This window comes from Carassius carassius, chromosome 32 (genome assembly GCF_963082965.1).
Source record: "Carassius carassius chromosome 32, fCarCar2.1, whole genome shotgun sequence".
Taxonomy (NCBI): Eukaryota; Metazoa; Chordata; class Actinopteri; order Cypriniformes; family Cyprinidae; genus Carassius; species Carassius carassius.
The window spans coordinates 12,831,672-12,859,591 of NC_081786.1; the positions used below are offsets into that span (position 1 = coordinate 12,831,672).

At 40.7% G+C, this 27,920-nt stretch overlaps 1 protein-coding gene across 1 annotated transcript in view; it reads right to left on the reverse strand.

Annotated features, from left to right (window-relative positions):
• The window catches only part of hhat (hedgehog acyltransferase), a 35,063-nt gene that overhangs the window by 2,106 nt on the left and 5,037 nt on the right, over nucleotides 1-27,920 (reverse strand). Inside the window, exons 6-11 of the mRNA XM_059520392.1 lie at nucleotides 26,062-26,319; nucleotides 25,816-25,978; nucleotides 24,645-24,795; nucleotides 16,601-16,636; nucleotides 3,085-3,286; nucleotides 2,836-2,980 (exon numbers count right to left, since the gene is read on the reverse strand). Of these exons, the coding sequence (XP_059376375.1) occupies nucleotides 2,836-2,980; nucleotides 3,085-3,286; nucleotides 16,601-16,636; nucleotides 24,645-24,795; nucleotides 25,816-25,978; nucleotides 26,062-26,319 (955 nt within the window). The remainder of the gene's footprint in view (nucleotides 1-2,835; nucleotides 2,981-3,084; nucleotides 3,287-16,600; nucleotides 16,637-24,644; nucleotides 24,796-25,815; nucleotides 25,979-26,061; nucleotides 26,320-27,920) is intronic.

The following is a 27,920-nucleotide window of genomic DNA, read 5'->3' on the forward strand; positions in this document are numbered from 1 at the left end:
CAGGTGATTGTTATATCACAGGAGACTCTTTCGAAACACTTGCTTAAAAATAAAACAAACACAGACCTTCAGTGCGTGAAAGGACATGTAGACATATAAAGGACATATATAACTAAATGTCACTCATCATTTACATATGTTTTCAAATAATGATATGTTGACATACTAAGGTATGCACCAAATTTTTTAATTCTTGCCTGTACCAATAAGTCGAGAATGAATTCAATGTTATGTCCAAAAAAAAAAAAAAAAACTTTAGTAAAAAATCTCTATAATTATTTTCAATTCATTGCCAAAAACTAATGAAATATTGCAATTATACAGTACTTTGTAAGAAAAGTACTTTGTATTTAAATAAAATAAAAATAAACACTAAAAAGTACTAACATTGTGCTACAAGGAAATTATAATGTAATTAATATTATAAAATTATAATGTACAGTAAGAAAAACTGATAGATTGATTCATTTCAATTTGCTAAATATTACATTTACCAGTATCATTCAATTAACCATATTAATAAATTATTGTTTTTTTTAATGATTTTATGAAATTATGAAAATATTTTAATATCCAATGTCAGCCTATATACATATATCTAAAGGCAGAAACTCCCCAAAACAGTTGGAATTGGCTGCATTAAAGGTTGGGAAAAGCATTTCAAAGCATAAGACCAAGAGTCTGGTGATGTCTATGGGTCACAGACTCACTGCTCTGATTGCATGCAAGGAATCTGCAACTAAATAATAGCTTTTAATCTTTTACATCTGCCTTAAGTTCACTGGTTCCAATGCTTATGCTCACATCAGATAGTGGGATGAACTCTAAAAGTGCTGCCCTTTTTATTTGGTAAAACATTTGTGTGTTGAAACGGCTAATAATAAATTGTGACATTCTTTAGTTTAGTCTCATATTCATCTTTTAATTATATTTGCAAATGTCTTGACTCCACAGCAAACAGAGCAATTTTGTCATTTTAGTTCAAATACTTATGAAGGGCACTTTTTATATATGCATGTATAAAAGTCATACTATTCATGCTATTTTTTATATTATTGAAATGTAAGAAATTACTTCAAAGCATCAGGTTAAACAAAAAAAAAAAGTACAATTTGTAAGTTTGACTAACAAAACTGACTTAAGGGAGCTAATTAAATGCAACTAAAGTACTATGATGAAATGAACAAAATACTGAATAAGTTCAGGGTCAGGGCTGTGTGAGTCTCTGTGCCCAGCAGGTCTCTCTCTGAGCTTTTCTGTCACCTGCAGCTCCTCCTGCCTCTAACCGTCAGCGTCTGACTGACAGCTGCTGCTGCAGGGGGTGGCTGCGATCAGCATGGCTACCTTTCAGAGATGTCAAGAATGAATGATTCCATGGCGACCGATGGTAAGACTCTGTGGTGCTCATGGTACCTTGTGGCAAATGGATGTAAAGCAGCTTCTAGAAACTTCCAGACAGACATTCAAACTGCTTTTATTTTTCCAAAAGACCTTCACACTTCTCTCTCTATAACTCTTTAAAGATAAACGTCTGATGCACACTGGTGCTTCATTTGACATTAAATGTAACCAGCATGATCCTAAAGCAGTTTGTGAAAACTATTCCCAAATGATTTCATACAATTAATAATCACCTTTACAAGTTTATAGAAGCAAAAGCATCTAATTGTTTATGCACTCAGTGTCTCAAATTTGATTAGTGACCAAAAAACAGTGCTGAATATTTATTATTTTGCGTAATAATTTCTCGTAATTTTGTTATATTTCTTGATTCTAATTTTCCCAAAAAATTCCACAATTGTTTATTAAATTAGATTTTTAATAATACATTTTCAATCATCAACGTTCAGAATTTTTTACTCCACTGTATACTGAAAAAGCATAATAATTCATAATAACAAACCACTCCAATCCTGCAACAATCTTACAAAATCATTCGTAACATCTCATATGCACCACAAAACAGTGACTCAGCTCTTCTCCAACACAAAATGTGTTCTGAGCACTTCAGAATGAATTCATTTCCTCACTTTTGTGTCTGATCTGGGATGAAATGACAGGCTGTCCCACATCCTTACATTACAGCATCAAATCATTACAGCTTTCTTTCTGAATTACTGCCTCAACATGACCCACAAAACGTTAAAAGGTTGAAAACTTTCACATTCCCAGAGTTTAAAAACACGTTGTCAGCAGCTGTGGTTGACTTGTCAGCAGTTACAGATTGAGGGGAAATAAATCTGACTGATGACATGTGTGAATGTTTCTCTACCCTTGTAAAAAAGTGCTTAATTGTATTAAATGTGCACTTGTAAATGTTCTTTTTTTAAATTATGTTTTAATAATCTTTAGTCAAGTACATGTATTTGATGTGTTGTTTAACATGTTAATGTGTTCATTAACAAAGCATGTTAAGTACTGCTATTTTGGATTGCTATTTTTGGCAAAAGCAATGGTTTGAAATTAAAAAAAAACTTAATAATGGATTTGCTTCTTACAAACACAGCTTTTCACTTCATGAACTGGTTACTTCTAGATTATTGTGATGTTTTCATCAGCTTTTTGGACTCTCATTCTGAAGGCAACCCATTCACTGCAGATCATGTAATACTAAATTTCTCTAAATCTATTCCACTGAACAAACAAACTCATCTACATCTTGAATGGCCTGATGGTAAGCAAATGTTCAGCAAATTCAAAATTGAAAAATGAAATTCCTAAAAACATAATATTCCATTCGCTTTTAAGAATATTTTTTGAAAGTATAGTATTTCCAAAATAAGTACTCTTTTTGAAAGTATGCCAAAACGTAATTATTTTTCACAAATCACCCACCTTCGACAAACACCCTCTTCCAGAAGATTCTGCCCACATGGATCCCACCCAGAAAAAACAGATTGGACAGAATCAGAAAAGCAGTGGAGAGGGCGGAGATAAGCGCTAGGCCACGCCTCTGCATCCGAGGTGACAGGCAACGAACCTAAGACGAGATCAAAAGAGCATGGTATTTATTAGTGACCTCTTCATTATAAACACTGAACTTTGTTTAAAGCTGATAACTTGAGAGGGATTGTGTGAACTTACAATAACGCGATGAAGAGGACGAGAGGAAAAGAGGAGTGCGAGACCGTTCTCCACCAACACCCCAACCCAGTTCAGCACGGCCCAGTACTGCAGGTAGTCATGGCAACCATGCCAGAAACACACAAACCCAAACGCCAGCGCAGTGGAGACGAGTTTCCGGAACACACCGTGATGAGAGCCGCCCAGTGGCACATATATGTACCTAAAACACACACATAAACACACATGCTCGGCAAAAACATGAACTACTGAACAATTGTATGTGGAAAACAAGAGTTGCGGTTTTCTTTAAAGACTTGTTTGGCAATTAATGATAAAAAAATTGTTTTAACATTGAGGTAATAATAGTTTGTATCCTCCAAACAACCTTTTTGCATTTTTACAACTGCATTATTTAAAAGTGTTATGAACTGCTTTTTTTCATTATTTTGTAATGTTATAAAGATTTTTTCCCATAAAAAAAAAACAATTTAAAAGTAATAGGCTACCCCCCTCATCATAATGCTCTGTTTGAACAGGTGTGGTGGATTGTAGACTCAGAAATAAACACCCACTGCTATGATTAGCTAAGAGCTGTGCCTTCATCCTTCATAGATGGACGTTGCTGTGATTTAAGTTAAAAATGCATAAATACTTGTATCAAACGATCTGTAATAACAGACAAAGCAATAGTGACCAGGTAATAAAACGTACTCGGTTACTAAACGTAACCTCGGTTCTCTCTAGAAGAGCGAACGAGTACTGCGTCTTAGCTAAGACGCTACGGGAAAAGTCTCTTTTCACGAAATACTGAAGCAAAAAATTATCCTTAATTTTGTATTTTTGTAAAGCGCATTTGCAGCAGTACACAGCCATAGGCGAGACGGCTCGCTCACTCACTGGCTTGTTCTGCGGCAACTGCACAGCCTATCGAGCGCAGGCTGATGCAACATCAGACCAATAAGGGCGCTTCGCACCCTTCTTGCCACTTCCCGCCGAAACGGGTGTGGCCCAACCTATAAAAGGAGCTTGAAAAGGCTGACTCACCTGATTTATTTCATCGCCGAAGCGAACCAGAGTGAATCGTACGCACGGCAGAGAACGCAGTACTCGTTCGCTCTTCTAGAGAGAACCGAGGTTACGTTTAGTAACCGAGTACGTTCTCTTACGAGAGCTCTCTCGTACTGCGTCTTAGCTAAGACGCTACGGGAACCCGATGTAAAACGCCGTGCGCGCAGGGATCACACACCGATAAACCTGAAGCAACGCCCAGGATTTACAGTGCACAGTCACCTGAGGGACTCACAGAGAGTCCGGGACAGAAAAAAGGGGGAAAAACCCTCCGTCCCATATCTAGCAGCATCCGTAGATGCGGCAATATGACATCACACAGCCGAGGCAAGGCCTGACCAATGTGGCAATGCGGGTCTTACGTAATACTGCCCATATAACAGTCGGCAGCGCCTAGCGCTCATGAATTCAGAATTCCCCTCAGGGCCCTGATTCTTCTATACCGACAGCAGCCTTGCTTGCAAGGCGGGAACCTCCAGGTTATAGAACCTGATAAATGTAGACGGCGAGGCCCAACCCGCCGCCATACATATATCCTGCAAGGAGATCCCAGTAGACCACGCCCACGATGAGGCGACGCCTCTTGTGGAGTGTGCTCTGACGCCCAAAGGGCACTGAAGGCCCCTGGAAGCGTAAGCTAACGCTATGGCGTCAACTATCCATCTGGATAGAGTCTGTCTCGAAACAGCCATTCCTTTGGAACGTCCACCGAATGAGACAAATAGCTGCTCCGTCTGCCGAAAGGCAGCAGAGCGAGACACATAAGCTCTTAAAACCCTGACAGGGCAAAGAAGACTCGAGTCTCCATCCTCCCCTGACACCGGCAGGGCAGACAGGGCAATAACCTGAGCCCGAAACGGTGTGCTGAGGGATTTCGGCACATAACCGTGCCTAGGTTTGAGTATGACCCTTGAGTCATTGGGCCCAAACTCCAAGCACGACTGGCTCACCGAGAGCGCGTGCAAATCACCCACACGCTTCACAGAAGCGAGAGCCAACAAGAATACTGTCTTGAACGACAGATGCTGAAGGCTAACCGATTGGATAGGCTCAAACGGGGGACCCTTCAAGGCCTCCAAAACCGCCGCGAGGTCCCACATAGGGACTGACGGAGGTCTGGGAGGATTCAGCCTCCTAGCTCCTCTGAGGAACCGGATGACTAAATCGTTCCTTCCTATTGACTGACCGGACGCCGTTTCAGAAAACGCCGCGATGGCCGCCACATAAACTTTGAGCGTGGATGGGGCTCTGCCCTTATCCAACAGCTCCTGTAGGAAGGAGAGGACCACCGTCACCTCACAACTAAGGGGTGAATAACCTCGAGCTGTGCACCAGCTGGAGAACACCGACCACTTCGAGGCATACAAACGTCGTGTCGACGGAGCTCTAGCCTGAGTGATGGTATTTAGCACTCCCACTGCGAGATCAGCGGGTAACCGTTGAGTGCCCATACATGGAGGGACCACAACTCCGGTTGAGGGTGCCAAATCGAGCCCCTGGCCTGCGAGAGGAGATCTCTCCTCAACGGTACCGGCCATGGGGCGACATCTGCTAATTGCATCAAATCTGGGAACCATGGTTGGTTCTTCCAAAGAGGTGCCACAAGCAGTATTGAACATCTCGTTTCTCTCACCCGTTCTATCACCTGCGGAAGGAGGGAGACGGGAGGGAACGCATAAAGCGGGCAGCACGGCCATTTCCGTGACAGCGCGCTTTCGTTCTTGGAAAAGAATGCGGGGCAGTGAGCGTTTTCGTGGGACGCAAAGAGGTCCACCTCCGCCATGCCAAATCTCTCCCACAACAGCCGAACTGTTTGCGGGTGTAGAGACCATTCGCCCGTAGGGACATTGCCTCTGGACAGCCTGTCTGGACCCAGATTCTGCAGTCCAGGCACATGCACCGCTCTCAGCGAGCGCACGTTGCGTTGAGCCCAAATCAGGAGGCGTTCCGTCAGCCTGTACAGGTTTCGGGACCCGAGACCGCCCTGGCGATTTATGTAGGACACCACGGACATGTTGTCCGAACGGACTACGACGTGGTGATCCTTGATATGGGGACAAAAGCGCGTCAGCGCATTCTCCACTGCCAGCATTTCCAGGCAGTTGATATGATGGAGCTTTTCCCGTTCTGACCATAGGCCAAAGGACGGTCTGCCTTCGAGCAGCGCTCCCCATCCCGAAGTGGAGGCGTCTGTCGACACCATTTTCACACTCGGGGAAGTCCCCAGGCTTACACCTGATCGGTACCAGCCGTTCGCTGTCCAAGGTGCTAGAGCCGCAACACAGCTCTGAACGACCTTGAAATGCAGCCGGCCAGACGCCCACGCTCTGCGCGGCACCCGAGCCTTCAGCCAGAACTGCAGGGGGCGCATGCGGAGCAGGCCCAGCCGCAGAACCGGAGATGCTGAGGCCATGAGACCCAGCAACCTTTGACAGTGTTTGAGCGACACAGTCGCGCCGCAGCGGAAAGAACTCGCTGCGCGCTGAATGCCCATCGTGCGCTGTGGTGACAGTCGCACCGTCATGGAACACGAGTTCAGAACTATACCCAGAAACAGGATCGTCTGACTGGGGTTCAGCGAACTCTTCGCCCAATTGACACTGAGGCCGAGCTTCTCGAGGTGATCGAGTAAAACAGCCCTGTGGTCCACGAGCTCCGCTCGTGATTGGGCCAGAACCAGCCAGTCGTCCAAATAATTCAGCACTCGTATGCCTCTGAGTCTGAGAGGAGCGAGCGCTGCATCCATGCACCTCGTAAACGTACGAGGAGCTACGGACAAGCCGAATGGCAGGACTGCAAACTGGTATGCCTGGCCCTCGAAGGCGAATCTCAAAAACCGCCTGTGGTTTGACGCTATCTGTATTTGAAAATACGCGTCCTTCAGATCTATTGACATGAACCAGTCCCCTCCGCGAATCTGCGCGAGGAGCTTCCTGGTCGTGAGCATTTTGAAACTGCGTTTCATCAATGCCTTGTTCAGCTGCCTTAGATCCATTATGGGCCTGAGACCCCCGTCTCTCTTGGGCACCAGAAAGTATATGCTGTACAGCCCCCCCTCGCTTTGAGCTTGAGACACAGGCTCTACAGCCCCTTTGCTCAACAGTTTCGATATTTCGGCCCGAAGTATGTGTGCTACTTCTGTTTTGACCGTAGTTTCGACGCGCGCTGAGAAGCGCGGTGGGCATCGAGAAAACTGTAGCGAGTAGCCTCTCTTTATAATGCCTAGCACCCAATCCGAAACCCCTGGAAGCGCTGACCATGCATCTGCATGAATGGCTAAGGGCTGGATGTGACACGCGCTCTGTTGACTGGACAACGGCGGCGCTCGAGTGTGCTGCGCATCTGAGGCGGGGAGCGCGCTGATCACAGCGGGCAGATCGCTCATCCTCGACCCCGTTCCGGCGCTTAACCGACTGGAGGGAGGCTGAGCGGGTCCCGTGGGACTCAATATATCTGCGAGTAACCGTGGGCTGCATGTGTGCACTTTTACCACTTCCAACTCGCCGTCTGCCTGTGCAGAATGTACGTGCACGGGCCTCGTTTTTACAGAAGCCCCGCGCCGTAAGTGACATAGTGTATGTGGGCACTGGGAAGTGGGCACGTTTACTATGCGGCGCGCTCGACCGATCTGTGTCGATCTTATGTGCGCCAGCCCTGTGTGCAGGGCTGTGCTTACATGCGGGGATGGGCACTGGGTAGTGGGCATCGTCACTGCATTTAAAGCACCATCGGCCGTGGCCGGACGAGCGTGCACGGGTTTCGTTTTTACAGAAACCGCATGACGCGTGTGACATAGTAATTGTGGGCACTGAGGGGTGGGCACGTTTACTATGTAGTGTGCGCGACCGACTTGAGTCGACATTATGAGCGCAGGCCCTGTGTGTAGGGCTGTGCTTACATGTGGAGATGGGCACTGAGGAGTGGGCATCGTCACAACATTTATAGCACCATCGGCCGTGGCCGGGACACCAGAAAAAACGCTGTTTTTGTGAAACATCTGGGTAGCCGTGATAACGGCTTTTGTGTGCAGGCAAGCGGGCACTCGTGCAGGCTTGCGCATTGCAGAAGACACTGAGGCAGTCGCAACTCTTGGAACTGCAACAGCGGCGCGCTTGGGTGAGAGCTCGGCCGCAGCGGAACTCGAACACCGGCGCTTTCCCAGCAGTGCTAGGATGCTTTCGGGGCTTCTGGCTTCACCGCAATCCTCTGCCGCGGCTCCCGCGGCGCGGGGCGACGGCTCGAAGAGCGAGAACGGGGTCCCGAGCTGCGTTGCTGACGCTGTCGTGACGGCGCAGCAGGAGGCGGTGGGCGTGACTGAGAGCTCTGTGGGGCCGGTCTAGAGCTAGGGCTTCGGCAAGAAGTGCTTGAACGCCTGTGAAGCTTTCTGGTCCTCGGCGAATCTCTCCACAAACTCGTTGACGGAAGATCCAAAGAGGCCGGCAGGAGTTAGCGGAGCGTCAAGAAACGCAGCGCGCTCAGACTCCTTGATGTCAGAAAGCGTCAGCCACAAATGCCTCTCAGCCACCGTAGCGGAAGCCATAACCCGTCCCATGGCCTGTGCAGCGGACTTAGTAGCGCGGAGGGAGAGATCCGAAGCACTCCTCAGATCCGCGAGACAGATCGCTTCAGGTCCCATCTCATCCAGCTTGCGGAGAAGATCGCCCTGGAAAATCTGTAGCGTCGCCATGGTGTGTAACGCAGACGCAGCCTGCCCAGCAGCAGAGAATATCCGTGTGAGCAGCGATGACGTCATGCGGCAGGCTTTGGATGGCAACGCCGCCTTAGTCCGCCGTCCAGCAGAGGGCGGGCAAAGGTGCGCTGCTATAGCCTGTTCCACCGGCGGAAGTGACAGGTAGCCTCTGTTCTTAGCACCGTCCAGTGTGGAGAATGCTGGCGAAACAGATGAGCGGATTCTCGCCGAGAATGGAGCGTCCCAAGCTTTCGCCACTTCTTCGTGAAGCTCAGGAAGAAAAGGGGCGTGTTTTGAGCTTGAGGAAGAGCGCTCATCCGGAAGATAGCTACCATCCAGCCGGGAACGCGAAGGGGGCGCTGGTGCAGACCACTCGAGGCCGAGGCTCGCCACGGCCAACGAGAGTACACGCATCAGCTCCTTATCGATATCCCCCCGTCTGCTGGGCCTCTGAGCAGCTGGCGCGAGATCCACGGAGCTCGTCCAACCCTCACTGCCCGAAGCAAGCAGAGAGCACGTGTCTTCTTCCTCCGACGCGGGCCTGAGATCCACTTCCTCCGATGACGCATCGGCAAGCAGCGGACACTGAGCATCGGGAAGCGATGCAGGGGAGACCGGCGAAGCGGAGGGAACCGGCGAGCTCGGCCGAACTGGCGGTTCTGGTAGGCGCTGCGAGCGGCGCTTCTTACGGCGCTGCGGCGCAGCGGATGATGCAGGCTTCGAGAAGGATGCCAGGCGAGTCCTCAGAGTCACCATAGGCATCAGCTCGCAATGAGGACATCCGCCATCAGCGAGCGCGAGCGCTGCATGGTCTTCACCCAGACAGGAGACGCAGATGACATGACGATCTCCTTCGCTGAGCGGGGTTCTGCACGAGCCGCACGAAGGCATCTTTAAAAAGACGCAGCTCTTTTGTGAATGTGCGTCGCAGGGCGAACACACACACAGAGTATCACAGAACAAGGATTATAAAGGATATGGGCGCCGGATAGCGCAGCAGGAACGGCAGTGGAAGGCGGCGGTGCCAGCGGCTTCAGGATGGCTCGTCCTGCTGATATGCTCTTCCAGACGACGCTTGCTTCCTCGTGATCCAGCGATGCATGAGCTTCGCTGAAGAGATGAAAAATCAGGTGAGTCAGCCTTTTCGAGCTCCTTTTATAGGTTGGGCCACACCCGTTTCGGCGGGAAGTGGCAAGAAGGGCGCGAAGCGCCCTTATTGGTCTGATGTTGCATCAGCCTGCGCTCGATAGGCTGTGCAGTTGCCGCAGAACAAGCCAGTGAGCGAGCGAGCCGTCTCGCCTATGGCTGTGTACTGCTGCAAATGCGCTTTACAAAAATACAAAATTAAGGATAATTTTTTGCTTCAGTATTTCGTGAAAAGAGACTTTTCCCGTAGCGTCTTAGCTAAGACGCAGTACGAGAGAGCTCTCGTAAGAGAACCAGTTACTCATACTTGTGTGTTGCGAGATTACTGTAGGATCCAATATAGTCAGCAAAGCATCTTCTTTTAGTTTCTATCTTTCTGAAAATTGTGCCTTGTTTGTAAACGAATCATGAAGTGAAAATAAAGTGAAAAATTAAGTGAACAAAGGACAGAGTACTTATTGACATGGTCTGGAACTTCATTAAAAATAAAGTTAATCAAATGAAGTTTATCGTTTGGTTTCTATGTAGACCTGCATTTTTCACTCTTGTCATATACCTACTAAATGCACAAATTGGTGGGCGGGGCTAAAGAGGCAGCGATGTAGAAGGCGGCGTTCTGAAAATTACAGAATGTTTTTATAGCACTATGACCTCTAAATTATATATTCTATTTAGAATATATTATATTATATTATATAAATTATAGATCAAGTGAATTTTGATTTTTTCAGTTTTATGACCCCTTTAATGTTTATTAAGCCATTTTTTATCACGTGGTCCACAACTGTCTGTTAGACAAATGTGAGAAAAAAAAGAGAAAGTGTCTTCGTATGACACTGTCTGTAAAACTGCCACCGTTGTCCTCACAGTGATAACAGAGAAGACAGCAGAGAACAGAGAATTCTGAACTAAACCCGATCTCTCTCTCTCGACGGCAGTATAGTAGAGTTTCCATTTCAGGGCTGAGAGAGCACCAATCTGTTCTAATGAGGCTGTTGGGATAGTGGAGGACTTGACTCATCTGTGTTTGTGTGAGGGAGATAGTGAAGAGGATAAGATTAGCTCCTGACCAGGGCTCCAGCTGACAGCGTGTGTAGAGATCAAGAAAAGAAGATCAACTGTGCTTAATTTTATCGCACTTAAAAACCTCTGCTCTTCTATTTTTATCCTTCAACATTCATGTGTCCGTTTCTCCCCTATAGGACACCTAATAGGATTGATGGGTTTTTGTAGATTCACTGATACGCCGACTAGATTTACTGGTGGTTTATTGATAAGGCTTGTTGTCTTTTTAATCAGAAAGAAGCAAATTTAGGCTCTGAAATGGTTTTCCAGTAAAATGATCTAAACATCCTTAAAACAAAACATACTTACTGTACTATGAGAAATTTTAAGAAATGTGAAACTTTTTATTGTCAAAGATTTTATTTTTCCCAATGGCAATTTTCTAAGCATATACTCTAAGTTACCATTCAAAAGTTTGGGGTGACAGCAAAAACATGTCTAATATTTTAAGATCATCTCAGTTTTAATGCATGTTCTTTTAATTCAGCCAACAGGTCACATCATGACGTATTGATCTTCTATTGAATGAATGTAATATAAATTTGCAGGTTAGAGTTCACTACTTTGGAAAGAAGCAAAATGTGAAACTTTTGCTTGAGCTTGTGTTTCTGCTCTCCTACATTCAAATGTGTATCAATGGAAGTCAATAGAACAAAACATTTTGTATGACTGGCTCTTTAAATTAGTTGACAAAAATAGAGTGTTTAGGCAAATGTGTCTCTGAGTTTGTAATTATATCCCAATATATGTACATTCATTAAACTTACACAAAGAAACCATAACTCTAAAAGCTGAAAAACCTTTGAATAGGCACTTATCTGGAGGTAAAAATCTTCAATTGTCTGTTAGTAATAGCAAGATATATAATATATAATAATATAAATAATATAATATTCTTAAAAAAGCTTTGACATCACGGCAATGGATTAGACTGGTCAGCGGGGTTGGATTGATACCAAAATTTGGATTTGGTGCGATAGAAGCCTTTTGTATCTACTACCTTGGCTTTTAGACTAAACTAATACCTTGGTTGACACCTAAACAGCCTTAAGTTAATGATGAAATGATATAATATATATAACACACTACTACAATAATATTCATGCATTATACAGTACATATTGTTAACAGACATTTGAAAGGGATATATTTCTGCAAAAGCGCTCACACACATTCCATTTTACAAACTCCATCCATATATATGTGAAATGTAAATTTGCAATAAATAATATATAATCTTAAAAAAAAAAAAAGGTGCTTAAAAGATTCTTCACAATGAGGCCGTAGAAGAACCATTTTTGGTTCCACAAATAACAATTCACTCAAATTTTGGTACAGATTTACCCCGCAATCCTAGTGGATCTTGCGTTCGGTTTCTGTTTCTTTTGTTGATGTGCTTTTTAAAGCCCAAGCGTAGACGTTGCCCTGCTGAGAAAAGTGTTTATGAGCTCATTTTCATTATGAACAGAAACAATACGGTCTCGTTCTGCCTCTGTGGCCACCGCAGCATAATCTCAGCCCTCTCTCGCCCTTATATAAATTTATATCAACTGCGTCTTTGATTTGATTGTTGTGTGCACATTTCAATAGACAGGCGATGACACTCAATAGGCTGAAAGCGAGGCGTTCAAGCAGACAATAGCGTGGCATGAGGGGTGCGTGGCGTGTGTCTGTGGATACTTTAAGATCAGCGGTGAGTCACAAACGGAGAGCGAAGATCCTCTCCCACATCTCCACACTCCAAAACTCAGCTCTTCACAATTACTGCACATTTAAAAGCACATTAAGATCTTTCTAAATGCACTTTACAACACTCGCTTACACACATACACTCACAGCCCACATTCACACTCCAATTATGCAGATCAACTCTCTGCCACACTGCAATCACTACACATTTTAACAGAGAGAGAGAGAGAGAGAGAGAGAGGGATATGGAGAAGATACGGTCAGGATTAGATCAAAATACTCAATACTGATACTCAAATTCAAACTCAGTATTCCCACTTGAAAGTATGGAAGTGCTTACACTCTCAGCTTTCTGATTGGTGGGATTCAGGGAGCAATGGGACACTTCCCATTTGGGCGGGAAATATATATAGCAGCTCTTTGTGCTGTTTTCCCTCTGCTGGATGCTTCTGCTATCTGTCTGTCTCCTCACAGGTCTGCTACAAACCAAACTAGGATGGTTAATCAAATTAGAAACTTTAATATTTGTGTGTGTGTGTGGTGTGTGGGGTCATATGATGCTGCTAAAAATACCATTATTTGGTGTATTTGGTGTAATGAAATGTGTTTATGGGTTTAAGGTAAAAAAAAAACAACAACATATTTTTCACATAATGTACATTTTTGTTTCTCCTCTATGCCCCACCATCTGAAACACGTCGACTTTTACAAGGCTCAACGGTCTGAAAAGTGAGGTGTGCTATGATTGGCCAGCTATCCGGTGCGTTGTGATTGTATGAATAACTCAAGCGTGTGACGGAAATGTTATGCCCCTTAGCATATTGTGATGCCCTGTCCGGCCGGAGCGACGAGACATAAACATAAAACTCATTATAAATGTGATATAAACATGATTTCTAGTCATGTCATCTTTTGTAAGGACAAAGTAGTTTTGCTTTCTCAACAAAACTGCGTCACACACCGTGGCCTAGAGTGAGCCGCGGCTGGCTTGAATGAGCAGAGGTGGACGGCCTTGAGAACGGCGCGGCAGGCGGATTCTATGAACGAGTGTCTGTTGGGCTTGCTGCAACCACATGTGACGAGACGACCCCGGGCTGGACTCCGCTTCGTCCTCGGTGAAAGCCGATCCGGTGATCTAAAGTGCAAAGTTGATGTATTTCCTAAGCGACCAGCACGGATCAGCTCTAGGCATGAGGAAGCACATATCATCCTCTTTTGGAAGGCCAAACAAAGTAGTTTCTCTTTCACAGTGAAACACACATCGTCTATACAACATGGCGGCGTCAACAACAATGCTACAATGAGAATAAAAGTTATGCCTTCTTTCTTTGCTTAAACTTTTGGGCAGTGGTTTCCCACATACTGATGTAGAAATGAGGGTGTGTGTTAGAACGAGCTGTTTTAGGGGGTTGTGGACGAGTCTTAACTTTTATAAAGAATATCTCCTTGGATTTGAGACTTTAGTCTTTGCAACTTTACAGATCTTCTTTATGCACCAAGAGCTTGTAACACTCCAAAGAGAAAGGAAAAATTTAAATCGCATCATATGAGCCCTTTAACATTAAACAGTGTTGAAGATTGATTTACTATTAAAATTTAGATTGATACCTATAAAGCAAAAACATTTTCATGTTATTGCCTTTAATTATATAAAAAAATCTATACAATTTAGTATACATATAAAAAAACACTAAAATTTAAAAATCACAACAGAATGTACATTCGTTTTGAGATTTGCATTTAACAGATTGCATTTAACGGTGTTAATATTTTTTTTTAAATTATTTATTATATTTTTGTTTTTATTGATTTTAGTGTTAGATGATGTCAAAGGTAATAAAAAAGTAAAAACAGAGCAAAATAAGCAAAAATTACAGTAGCAGAACATGAGAGAATACAAATATCTAAATATACAAAAACTTATTAAATCATTAAAGGTAAGTCCAAAAAAAAAAAAAAATAAATAAATAAATAAATCACAGAATTTGAGAAAAAATGTAAATAAATAAATAAGAAATGTATATGGCCCTAAATAACCAATTTAGTACAGATATAACATGAATCCTTATTATCATTTCTGATGCATATAGTGCATGAATATTTGCTGTCTGTTGTGATGGGCAAGTATTGTTCTCAAGCTGATAAGATTTACTAATTCTTCTCAATCGTCTTCCTTTGTAAACATCACTGAAATCTGCACAAGACACATAGTGTCTTCTTATCATTTGTCCTGATATTCTAAAAATAAAATATTAAATATTTATGGACTTTTGGGTCTATGTCATTGGCCCAAGCAGCATCACATGTAACATTCATTTCTAATGTACATATTCACACAAACTGGCGAGTTTCCAGCATGAGAAAGAATAAGATGCTCATCGTGCTAAATACATGCTAATACAACCCTGATCAAACATCTTTTGTCTGTGGAGATCGCAGTCCTGCCAAAGACTGACAATACCAAACCCAGCACGAAAACACAACCCGAGCTCTCTCTCCAAAACCTCCACAATGATCTCTCCATACAGCTGGAGGACATTAGAATATGAATAACTGTGTCAGGAAATGCAACAGCTGAGCGGACAGGGTTACGCCAGGACCTCAAGAGGTTTTTATTTGTATTTTTTTTTTTGAAGGGTTTCCCTACTGAATTAACCTATTCCATTCCCTGAGAGTATTTATACAAAAAGAAAAATATAATTAAAACAAAAGTGGCAGCTTGAAAACTCTCCAGCTGTTCTGAAGAATAATTTGTCTGACTTCCTGCCAGGTAAGTGACCGTACATACAAACATCTATAAAACATTTCTATATAAATTCTTTAATAATGTATAAATTCTCTAAATTCTGTAATATTACATTTTACAGAATTTGTTGCATGATTTATTATGCAATATATTCCTATTTAACAAACTCTATAAACATTTCACAGATAAACAGCTGCCTGTTTTAATGACTAATATCATTCTGAGGTATCAGGTATTTTGTGGAAACATTCAGTGGCTGTATTTCAAATGTCACAACTCTAAAATTGTTTTTAGCAATCCAAATTACAATATTCATCATATTCCGCCTATTGTCAGAGTGTAAATCAAATCACAGAAAAGCAAATGGTCTCTGGCATAAAAGAACAACTACTTGTTATAGCAGTCAATCAAACAGCAGAACATTTTCGGCGGTGAGAGAGACTGAGCTGAGCCGTGTTTCTGGACTCTTGGGTGACCAATCATGACCAGTGCCAAATTTATCCATTGTGTCTTGCTGAAATAAAAACTGTTCATTATCGGCTGCCAGTTCACAGTAACAGCGATGGCTTGAGTGTGTGGAACACACCCTATTATGAAGCTCATTTGCATAAAATGTGATCATTTTGAGCATATATATATATATATATATATACTGTCACATATCATAAGTCCATTAAGAAACTTTACCTTAATGGCTTAAAGCACATCTAACAATGTGACAACAGCAACATTCTTCTTTCTGAAGGATAACTGCATAATTTTTGCTTTCATCTTCAGCTAAGTATGCTGATGCACCAGCTTAAATGGTTTCGCTGTTAAAACTTAAAAAATATGAACATCAGAAAAGGTTTCATCTGTGTATTATAAATGTCAGTACATTTCCTAAAAAACTAAGGGAGCAGAACAAAAACATTCAAATCTAATAAGAACAAAAGGAAATAGATGCAAGAATGTCAGTTTATTATGTGTCAGAAACGTGTAATTGTTCTAGGGATTATGGTTTTTTATTATGATTGTTATTCATGTGCTTTTCAAACTGCAACAAGAGAAACCCGTGTCCAAAGAAGTGCGAAAATTCTCCCTCCCTCTCGCACACTCACACGAAATAAGAAGAAATGGAGAAATCGTACCTGATGAGCCATTTGTAAAGCCCCACGTCAAAGTGTCTGAAAAGCAAAAGACAGAAATGAGTGAGCTCAGGGGTTAAACACAGATGGTTTGAGGTAACACACACATACACTTCTGTAGAACATGACACAACACAAACATGTGTTTAATCAGTCAACACCCAGAACAGACAAAAAGAGAAGAGAATCTGCATAAATGAGATGCTTGAGGAAACCATTTTAATGAATCTCTGGGGACAAATGCTGGCATTTGGTGAGACAGCCGTAGCGTTGGGAGACATTCTCTCAAAGCGGCTGATACCAGGACAGTTTTGCCTTTGTCTAGTTGAGCTGTAGTCTTTGTGGCAGGCTTGGGACACCCGCTTATCGATCTGGTAGGCAGAGATGATATTCATGCAGTCGTATGAAACTCTATTTGTACATTTTCAGAAGGAAATGTGAGGTAGAGGATGTACTTGCCCATGCAAAACATCCACAACGTTTAGTGTGTCACAGATCAGGGGGTTATTAGGATGTTGCCATAATGTTGTTAGGGTGTTTTGGGTGGTTGCTGGGGTTGCTAAGATTTTTACTGGCCCAAATCAAGAGCAAATCTGCAAGTCTATATGGATGTTGTGGTCACTAGGCCAAGAAATAAATAAATAAAAAAAGTAAATGTTTAAATAGTAAATTATTAGATAAATATATTTATTTAAAATGTAAATATAATAAATAAATACAATTTCTAATAATAAAAACAAATATATTTACTATACAAGTAAATGGTCCTCGTGGGGAAAATGTCTCAGTAAACATAGTATAGTCCTAATTATTTAGTGATATTAAATTATTAAAAAATAATAATAGAAATAAAAATATATAAATATAGATACATAAATATATGCAGCATAAAATAAAAATAAACATAAACCAATTAAATCAATTACAATTAAAATAATAATAATGTTGAACTGGACTGAAATGTATTTAAATAAATACAGTTTACAAAAATAGACTGATCTTTAGAAACTACACTTGAAGCAGGTTTGGATCTAAGCTTTTCATACTGTATGCTTCTAACAAACAATAAAAAGTCACACGGTGTTCTTTTCTGTTTCACTAATCACACAGGGTTTCTGTTCTGCCCTTTGACATGTAGCTCGTATCACACCATCACAACAGCAAAAATATTGATTTGGCACTTTGCAACTCTCAATTTGTTTCACGGCAGGACTTTCTCTTCCTCCTGTTCCTCTGAACCGGTGTGACCTGAAGTCATCAGGTCATCACTATAGCCACAGTTTCTCTTATTGTTATCCTCACTTTACTTCTAGTCATCCATCTATCCACATTTCATCTCTCATCCCCTTATCCTGACATAATGCTATTTGGTATTGATCAGCTGGATAGGACAGGTGGATGGATAGACAGGTCAAAATGTTCACTTTACAATTCACAGTGAAAAGAATTAAATGGCTGAGTGAGTGGACAGCTAATGTACATGAATATCTCCATCATCTCATCCAATTAGAGCAAACACACAATCTGAATTTGACACCAACAGACGGTTTTCTGGCCATAAGGCTTTCATATGCAGTTCAGTCTGTCGCTTTCTGAGTCCAAATACACCCAGACCCCAGAGACCACAGTAAAGAGCTTCTAAAAACAGGCCTATATGAGGAGAAATGGACACGTGCAAGCAGATGGCTGCTAACATGTCAGAAAGCCCTGGCATGAAGTTTTCATGAGCCAACAGAAACTATCAAAACCTTCAGTGCCGCAAAAATATCCATCTGGAAAGAGAGAGTGAGAGCAAAAGAAGTAGAGAGAGAGACAAAACAAAGGCACAGAGTGATTGGGTCTGGGGTCTACGATACATAATGACTCCTAAATCAGACTGTCCAGGATCATTTGATTCATTCCAGCACTTCCCAGCATTCATTAGCAAGTATTGATGAAATCTGCTTCAACTCTGGGGAAATAAAGTCATCCGAGAAGGCCAGGAGAACAGATATAGCAGAAATAATTTCACTCTATATTAATAAAACATTATGTGGAGTCATACAGTTGTGCTTGTCTCTTCCGTTTAAGTCCGGAAATACACTACGCAAATGTTTAGCCAATGCATTTTGTAGTACATATTTAAAAGGGATGATTTATACCAAACAATTACTGTAAACTTTTGTCATTACCATCAGTTAGGTTCAAGTTCTTTTTGAACACCTAACAATAAAATCAAATTATGTAATTTATTATCATTAAATCAGTATTAAAATTTAAAAAAAGAAAAAAAAAAGAAAAAAAAAGAAAGAAGTAAAAGTCAACACAAAAGAAAAAAGAAAAAAAAGAAAGAAGTAAAAGTCAACACAAATATGTGACCCTGGACCAAAAAACCATTTATAAGGGTCATGATGGTTGTTCATGTGTCTCTTGTTGGTCCTGAGCAGCTCAACTGCCTGCTGTTCTTCAAAAAAATCCTCCAGGTCCTGCACATTTCTTTAAAAACGTGTATACACAAAATGTATTCTTATCTAATAAAGGAACTGAATCACAATTAGCCATTTTGACTGTTTATTTTTTATTTTTATATTTTATAGGATTAATAAACCTACATTCAAACCAAAAATTAGATATGTCCAGATATATATATATATTTGTAACATTTTTTTTTACTAGTGGGTGAAGGACACTATAGTTATATACGATAGAAAAATAAAGTGAACTTTGACATACTGTATTTGCTTTATTTGCTGATGTGAACTTTTTACACCACACTGAACAAAATTAAGCATTGCTTGGTAATTGGTTGACCTAAATTGGAATCATCTAATTGTGCACTTAAATTTAACAGCTGAATAGTTTTTGGTTGGTTGCAATCCATTACCAGTTATCTGACATTATCAAGATTAATTTGTTCTGACACAGTTTAACTGAGTTCTTGTCATATTTTACTAACGTTTTCTAAACTATAGAGAATAAACTGTGATATAGATGTGAGAAATGTAGAAGATATCTGAATACATTTTGGTATGACTGAAAAAATTTAATTTTCCTGGTTGGGAAAACAGTACAATACAGCCTGTTTGTATATTTCAGGAATAAAGCACCACAGTTAGAATCTGCCATTCAACACATTCCCTCTGAATTGGCCATTTGACTCCACTAGATGCGTGTGGCACATAAATAAAGTGCTATTAAAACAGACGCAGAACACAAACTCACGTCTGGTGTCATTCATAAGCTGTGTGAGTCAGATGGTGATTCATGAAGCTGAAAGTGAGATACACATTGGAACAGATTCACTCAATATTCTGCGGTTTCCATCAGATATGCCTTCTCTACTCCATACGTCTTCTAAAAAAAAGAAAAGAAAAACACTTCTCACAGCTCAGACAGTGTTTTCCTCATGATCCCGCTAAACTACAAGTGAGATGATGAAGAGAACGGTGATCAGTTTAAAACCTGGTCTTGTTCTCACTGCATGTATACCACACTGCATGTGTACCACAAGGGTATTGTAAAAAGGGCAGTAAAAGAACAGCAAACACTCCCATGAGGAAAAGGTGTCAATAAACATACTAAATAAGTTCTAATGAAAATCTAAAAATGGGTGGGAGTTGTTTAGGGATCAATGACAAACAATAAAGAAAAAGAAGGAAAAAAGGAAAAAAATCTTAATAAATTCAGTCTTTGTAGACATCTAGAGATCCATTTTTTTTTGTATTTTACGTTTTTACATCCTTAACACAAAGTTCTTTCTATGATATTATTCCTGTTATTTTTTCCACTGCACATTTCTCGTAATTCTGTTAAACTACTGAAGGATTTTAAGAGTTAACTTTTTTAATGAGGCTATTTTCTTCATCATGGCATCAGGACAGCAGCTGTCAACTTTATACCTCCCCCAAAAATATCTAAATGAATATCACTTTAGAAATTAAATGGCTATCAAACATGCCATTTATGATATTTTGGCTTAGGATCATAGTTTACAATGAATAGTTAAATGAAATATATATATATACACACATATACACACACATACAGGTGCTGGTCATATAATTAGAATATCATCAAAAAGTTGATTTATTTCACTAATTCCATTCAAAAAGTGAAACTTGTATATTATATCCATTCATTACACAGACTGATATATTTCAAATGTTTATTTCTTTTAATTTTGATGATTATAACTGACAACTAAGGAAAATCCCAAATTCAGTATCTCAGAAAATTAGAATATTACTTAAGACCAATTCAAAGAAAGGATTTTTAGAAATCTTGGCCAACTGAAAAGTCTGAACATGAAAAGTATGAGCATGTACAGCACTCAATACTTATTTTGGGGCTCCTTTTGCCTGATTTACTGCAGCAATGTGGCGTGGCATGGAGTCGATCAGTCTGTGGCACTGCTCAGGTGTTATGAGAGCCCAGGTTGCTCTGATAGTGGCCTTTAGCTTTTATGCATTGTTGGGTCTGGCATATCGCATCTTCCTCTTCACAATACCCCACAGATTATCTATGGGGTTAAGGTCAGGCGAGTTTGCTGGCCAATTAAGAACAGGGATACCATTGTCCTTAAACCAGGTACTGGTAGCTTTGGCACTGTGTGCAGGTGCCAAGTCCTGTAGGAAAATGAAATTTGCATCTCCATAAAGCTCCTTCAGCAGGAAGCATGAAGTGCTTCTCCAGACTCTGGGACCATGATTTCCAAAAGGAAATGCAAAATTTACTTTCATCAGAGAACATAACTTTGGACCACTCAGCAGCAGTCCAGTCCTTTTTGTCTTTAGCTCAGCTGAGACACTTCTGACGCTGTCTGTTGTTCAAGACACAAGGAATGCGACAGCTGAAACTCATGTCTTGCATTTGTCTGTGCTTAGTTGTTCTTGAAGCACTGACTCCAGCTGCAGTCCACTCTTTGTGAATCTCCCGCAAATTTTTGAATGGGTTTTGTTTCACAATCCCTGTGCTTGGACACAGAGCTTTGTGGACAGCCAGCCTCTTTTGCAATGACCTTTTGTGTCTTGCCCTCCTTGTGCAAGGTGTCAACGGTCGTCTTTTGGACAACTGTCAAGTCAGCAGTCTTCCCCATGATTGTGTAGCCTACAGAACTAGACTGAGAGATCATTTAAAGGCCTTTGCAGGTGTTTTGAGTTAATTAACTGATTAGAGTGTGGCACCAGGAGTCTTCATTATTGAACCTTTTCACAATATTCTAATTTTATGAGATTCTGAATTTGGGATTTTCCTTAGCTGTCAGTTATAATCATCAAAATTAAAAAAAATAAACATTTGAAATATATCAGCATGTGTGTAATGAATATAATATACAAGTTTCACTTTTTGAATGGAATAAGTGAAATCAACTTTTTGATGATATTCTAATTATATGACCAGCACCTGTACATATAGTGACATGACATTCAGCCAAGTATGGTGACCCATACTCAGAATTCGTGCTCTGCATTTAACCCATCCAAAGTCCACACACACAGAGCAGTGAACACACACACACACACACACACACACACACACACACACACACACACACACACACACACACACACACACTGTGAAACACCCGGAGCAGTGGGCAGCCATTTATACTGCGACGCCTGGGGAGCAGTTGGGGGTTCGATGCCTTGCTCAAGGGCACCTAAGTCGTGGTATTGCCAGCCCGAGATTTGAACCCACAACCCTAGGGTTAGGTGTCAAACTCTCTAACCACTAGGCCACACCTTCCCATATATATATAAAATTGTATTTTTTTATTATATAATTATTCAGAATAAAACCAAAAACGTGCATTAAGACAACACGTATTGATTAAATGCCAAATTAACTTTTTAATTAGATTTGGAAATAATAGCCTTGTGTCACTGACCCATAAAAACAATAGATCCATTGAGAGTGATCAGATAGCTATAGGCAGGAGTCAGCAAAATTGTATAGAGTGTGTGTGTTAATGCCGGACTAAATGAAGTGTTTTATAGCAACCCATAAACCTTTCAACCACCGTCAACCCAGTCCATGAAAGTGTCGGCACTAAATCACACACATGCACACACAGCAATACTCACACATCCACGCACATGTGTGTAGACACATGCACACACACAAACAGCAATCTCCAGATTTAACTACAGCCAAGAGCAACATCTCAGCCTCTCTCTCTCTCTTGCTCTCTGTTGTTCTCAATCTGGTTCTCTCCCTGCAGGACATTTGCACTGTAATCAGAGACTTTGCTGTCCTGCAGTATGGGGTACTGTCTAAGCGAGGTATGTTGCATCCGGCGGTCCTGAGCCATTAAACACAGAGATGAGAGAGTGAGTGGGGTTTGGATGTATATCAGTGTGTGTGAGTGTGTTGAGGCTATGCTGAGTGTATTTGTACTCCATCGGGTCCAGAGGAGCTGAGCTCTGTCTCTCCGTGTGGGATTGAAGCCAGACGGGGTCTTACAGCAGGTCTTGCTAAAGTCTCCGGCATACGTCTGTTTCCTTACAGCTCCCATTTATCACACTCTAAACGCCCTCACCTTCAACACCACTCAGACACAGACACACTGGTGTTTAACCTTTCCGGCTCTCAGAGCTTTAGCAGCTGTCTGCAGCGCAGATCTGCTGATATACACAAAACATGCACGGTCACACAGGAAACAGAAGATAGTGTCACTCGATCTTCATGATGATGGGTTATGAAATGTAACTGACAATCATTGGCTTAATTAAGTAGATACTTACAAAAACTATTAGGGAATATTGTTTGTTAAGTTATTAAAGCTAGTCGTTGTTTTTACTTTTGTAAAACAAATGATAAATTAATGAAACTCCTTCAAATTGTTTATTACACTTTTAGAATTTTTCTGTCATGATATTTACTTTTTTTTTGTATTTTTTCAATCTTTTTTTAGCAGTGGTGGTTAATACTGTAGTAAATAACTATTGTAAACACAACATATATATATATATATATATATATATATATATATATATATATATATATATATATATATATATATATATATATATATATATACATATACACACACACACACACACAGTATATATATATATAAAAAATCTACCATTCAAAAGTTTGGGGTCAGTAAAATAATTTTTTTAAGAAATTATTTTATTCTACAGGCATGCATTAAAATGATAAAAGCTACACTGCAAAAAGTATCATGGCTTCCATAAAATAGTAAGCAGCCTAAAAGTTCACATTTATAATAATAAATGTTTCTGAGCAGCAAATCAGCATATTAAAATGATTTCTGAAGAATCATGTATATTAAAAAATATATTCAAACAGAAAACAGTTAAATCATAGTAATGTATCACAATATTAAATGCTTTAACTGTATTTATGAACAAATAAATGCGGCCTTGTTGCAGCATTCAACAATAATAAAAAAAAACATTTTAACAGTATTTCACTAATTATTATTATTATTTAACTAGATTTGGGTCTTTTGCACATGGCACTATGGATTTATTAAAGTAAGGCAATAAATCAGTAGTAATGTGTGTATTCTACCAAGTTAAAAGAGTGTGATGAAAAACAGACATAAAAAAATATCAGAAAATCTAAAACACTTCTGTTTCCAGACTGGGGTTGGTTGCCAAGGAGACCATTCCAGACTACTGAAGTTGAAATGCCGCACATCTTCAACAAGCTTTCAAGCTTTAGTGTAAAATCCAATAGTCTAGAAGGAAGCCTGCATGAATGAGCCTGTTCTACATCATCTCATGAGACATCAGAGCTCTAAACTCCATCAGAGAAGTCGAACATTCAATTCCATACGTTTGAGGCAAGATGTTTGTGACAAGCATGGATCTTGTTATGCTGCTATAATGTGCTTGTAGATGGATGTAAGTGAGTCTTATACCATTGTGCCAATCGTTTTGCGCCTTCAATCAATTATAGTGAATGCAGTGCAGCTCTGCCCCTTGCTGGTACACAGACATACTGCAGAAGATGACTGAATTGCTTCAAAATCAATCCAGTCCAGCTCTATAAAGTCTTTTTGAGGTTTGACAGAACACAAAAGTGTGTGTTTATTTACCTCCACATTCCAGTGAAGCTGTACATGATGCTGACACAGCGTGGTAACTTTGGCGGCTCCAGTCCATCCAGTCTGACAAACAGAGACACCGCTCCAAACAAGACCAGATACTTTATGTAAAAAAACTGGACCAACGCAAGAGCCAAACCACCTGCAGGTGAAAAAGAGAGAGTTGTCAGATGACATTAAAAAGTAAAGCGGTTCACATTGACATTTGCCCTTTAAACATCTAAAATGACAGAGCTGTTTGGTCACATCAGGTGCCACAGTTTGGGCCATGAAGTTCATGTCAAGCTCATTTCGTCGTTTCATCCAATTCTAGCTGAGAAGAACCAAAGATTTGATGATTTATATCAGATTTCAGTTTTATTCTAAACTGATTCATAATTTAGTTCGATCATCCTCATCCTCTCTAGTCATCTATCCCTCTTCGCTTCTCTCTTTCTGTGTGTCAGTGGAAACCGAGAACAGCATCTGTCTTTCCCATATCCCACTGGTACAAGAGCTAAAAGCCTGTAAAAAAATAGGACAGAATATCTGCGAGCCCTTTCTGTACAAAACAGGTACAAAGTGGCGATAATGACTTGATGTTCTTGCTGTATAGACCCTCTCTACACCGCTCTCTCTTGCAGAGTCTGTGATTTTGAATCAAAGTTCAGGCAGCACGAATCAGCAACTTCTACAGATCAATAGGCAGCAAGTGTGGAGGTTAAGATGCTGCACACGGCTGAAACTGTGAGTGTGTGTGTGTGTGTGTGTGTGTGTGTTGTGAGCGGGTTTCGTTGTGAACATCTGTGCAAGATAATAATGTAATAAACACTTTAGCACCCAAAATAACACCATTTATACCAAGACAAAACTACTCGATGAATACAAATATTCATTCTTCCCTGCTTCACAGTATGCACACAGCAGTATGTCAAAAAAAAGTATAATGCTGAAAAACTCATAATATTTATTTAACACCCAAGTAGACTGTCTTTGTGGTTACTGTTAGCACAACATAGGTCAAAAAACTTCAAATGGACAATACAAACATGGCAGATGTAGTATGTCTTGAAATGCATACATACACACGCTTGCATTCCTAAAGTCTGTTGAGACATTCTTCATCAAATTCAATATATACTATGATGAAAGTCCATGAATTCATAGTTAGAGAGAAACGTACCCAGTGCCCAGGGCGGCAGCATCTCCAGGTAGGTTTCGTTGCTCTGGATGGCGTGCATGTACATGAAGTGGATCATGAATTCGGCTAAACACCACCAGACACACACACGCAGTATTCCACCCAACACGTACACCACAGAGACTTTACACACTGGCCTCTCTATCTGCAGAGACAGAGAAAGACATTGACAGTAAATCTGGATAACCACAGACCTTGCGGCCTTTTATGAATCTCATTTTCTTCTACCTGTTCACTGAAGTCTCTGTAGGTCACAATGGGTCCATTGTAAAACAGGGGGTGATAGAAACAGTAGGCAGTGAGCTTGTAGAACTGAAAAATCAGAGTCTTCAGTCTTTTTTCCTCTAGATGGGAGCGATGGTTTGGTCCTCCGGTCTGCAGTGGGTGCCAGCACAGCTCCAGACTAAAGCTAATGCAGCGCAAGCTACAAACAGCAGTACTAAAGAGCAAGAGGTAGTACTGGTCTTCAGAAGTGTACAAACCACGCTAGAGACGAATAAAAACAGAGGGAAAAAACTATTAAATTCTAATAAACTAATCAGCAAATCACACATCAGTGGCTGTAAATCTAAACTGGATCATAAGACAAGTAAATTGATGCTATTGGGTGTACATGGATTGCCTCAGCAGGAAGACCTTTTTTTTTTTTTAAATAAGTTTATTATTACGTCAGACAGAGGTGCCATGGGAGTAAAAAAATAAAAAAGAACAAAAGGAAGACAATCTTGTCAGATTAGATGAAGCAGGACCACAATCTACAAAATTCATAGAAAAAAAAAATTCACAGGCAGAAGGCACAGCCTGATGACAAAAACAGAAAAAAGAGTGGCCTGATGGTTCGTGTACTTTTTCGTTCATTCATTATTCTATTCCTGAATGAAAGATTAAATTAAAAAAGGGTGCAGCTTGGTTTTTTGTTTAAAAGAAAAAAGCAGAAATGGTTGTATTTTGTTTTACAAATGTATTGTTGTCATCAAATAATCGTATTAGAAAATTGGACGAAAAAAAAGAAAAAAAGGTCACTGTACAGTCCGTGTACGTTTTGATCATTTAATTTCTTATTTAGAATGCAATAACAAGAAATGGAAAATGGCTCATTTATTTGTTTTTCCGTTTAGTTTAACAAACAGAAAATGAGATTTTTTCGTTTGAAGTTTACAAATCGGTTTATGGCTTGAATATTTAATGTGCACTTTAATTTGCCTTCAGCACAGTCTTTTCATTCTTTCAAACAGAATAAGAGTCAGTACGAGTGCGACACTAATGTCTGAAACCACCGCTCACTGTTAATTAGCATAATATTTGAATCAGATGTTGCTGGACACATAATTCGTGCTGCTGTGACTTGCAAGTGACCCATTTAAATTATTTATAGGTTATAGTATTGTATAAATATTGTCCCACTGTAAATACAGCACAAATCGTTCTGTCTCCTTGGATAAAAGTGAAGTGGAAATAAAAATCAATAATAGACTGAACAGATCCATGATAATATCTCTGTAACATTTACCACTCTCGTCTTTTAAGTCAAAAGGCACTAGTTATGTGTGACATTAATAAATAATTGTAAAAAAAATTATATAGTTAAATTTATGAAATAAATTAGTAATATTAGTTTTATTACATACTAAATTGGTTGATGTTTCTCTTAGTCTGCTTTGTTGGGCTCGAGAAAGCCAACTTATATTTAAACATTATTATTATTTATTATGGGAGTAATTGACACGGTCTAGAACTTTAATGTTTCACCAAATTCAGCTCAGATCTTCAGACTCGTCTGACTTGTTGCTGTATAACTGGGCAGACTTACCTTCCCAAAGGTAAAGTCTATGCAAACTAAGATCTACTGGGCATGCTCAGAAGATGACAGCTGGCATCTAGCCAGGAGACACAGCAGCAGCCACTTTCAAAAACTCATTATCACCACTATAGAAGCTATAACCGCCTCTAAATTACAGTACGCCAAATGACAGGGCAGCGTTCTGAAATAAGTCGCTGGCTGATGCTGTTTTTCTTTGTATGTCTAATATGGCGATGTCTGCGGTGGCTGCATGGGTATTCTGCTGTCTTCGTGAGGGTTTTTCACA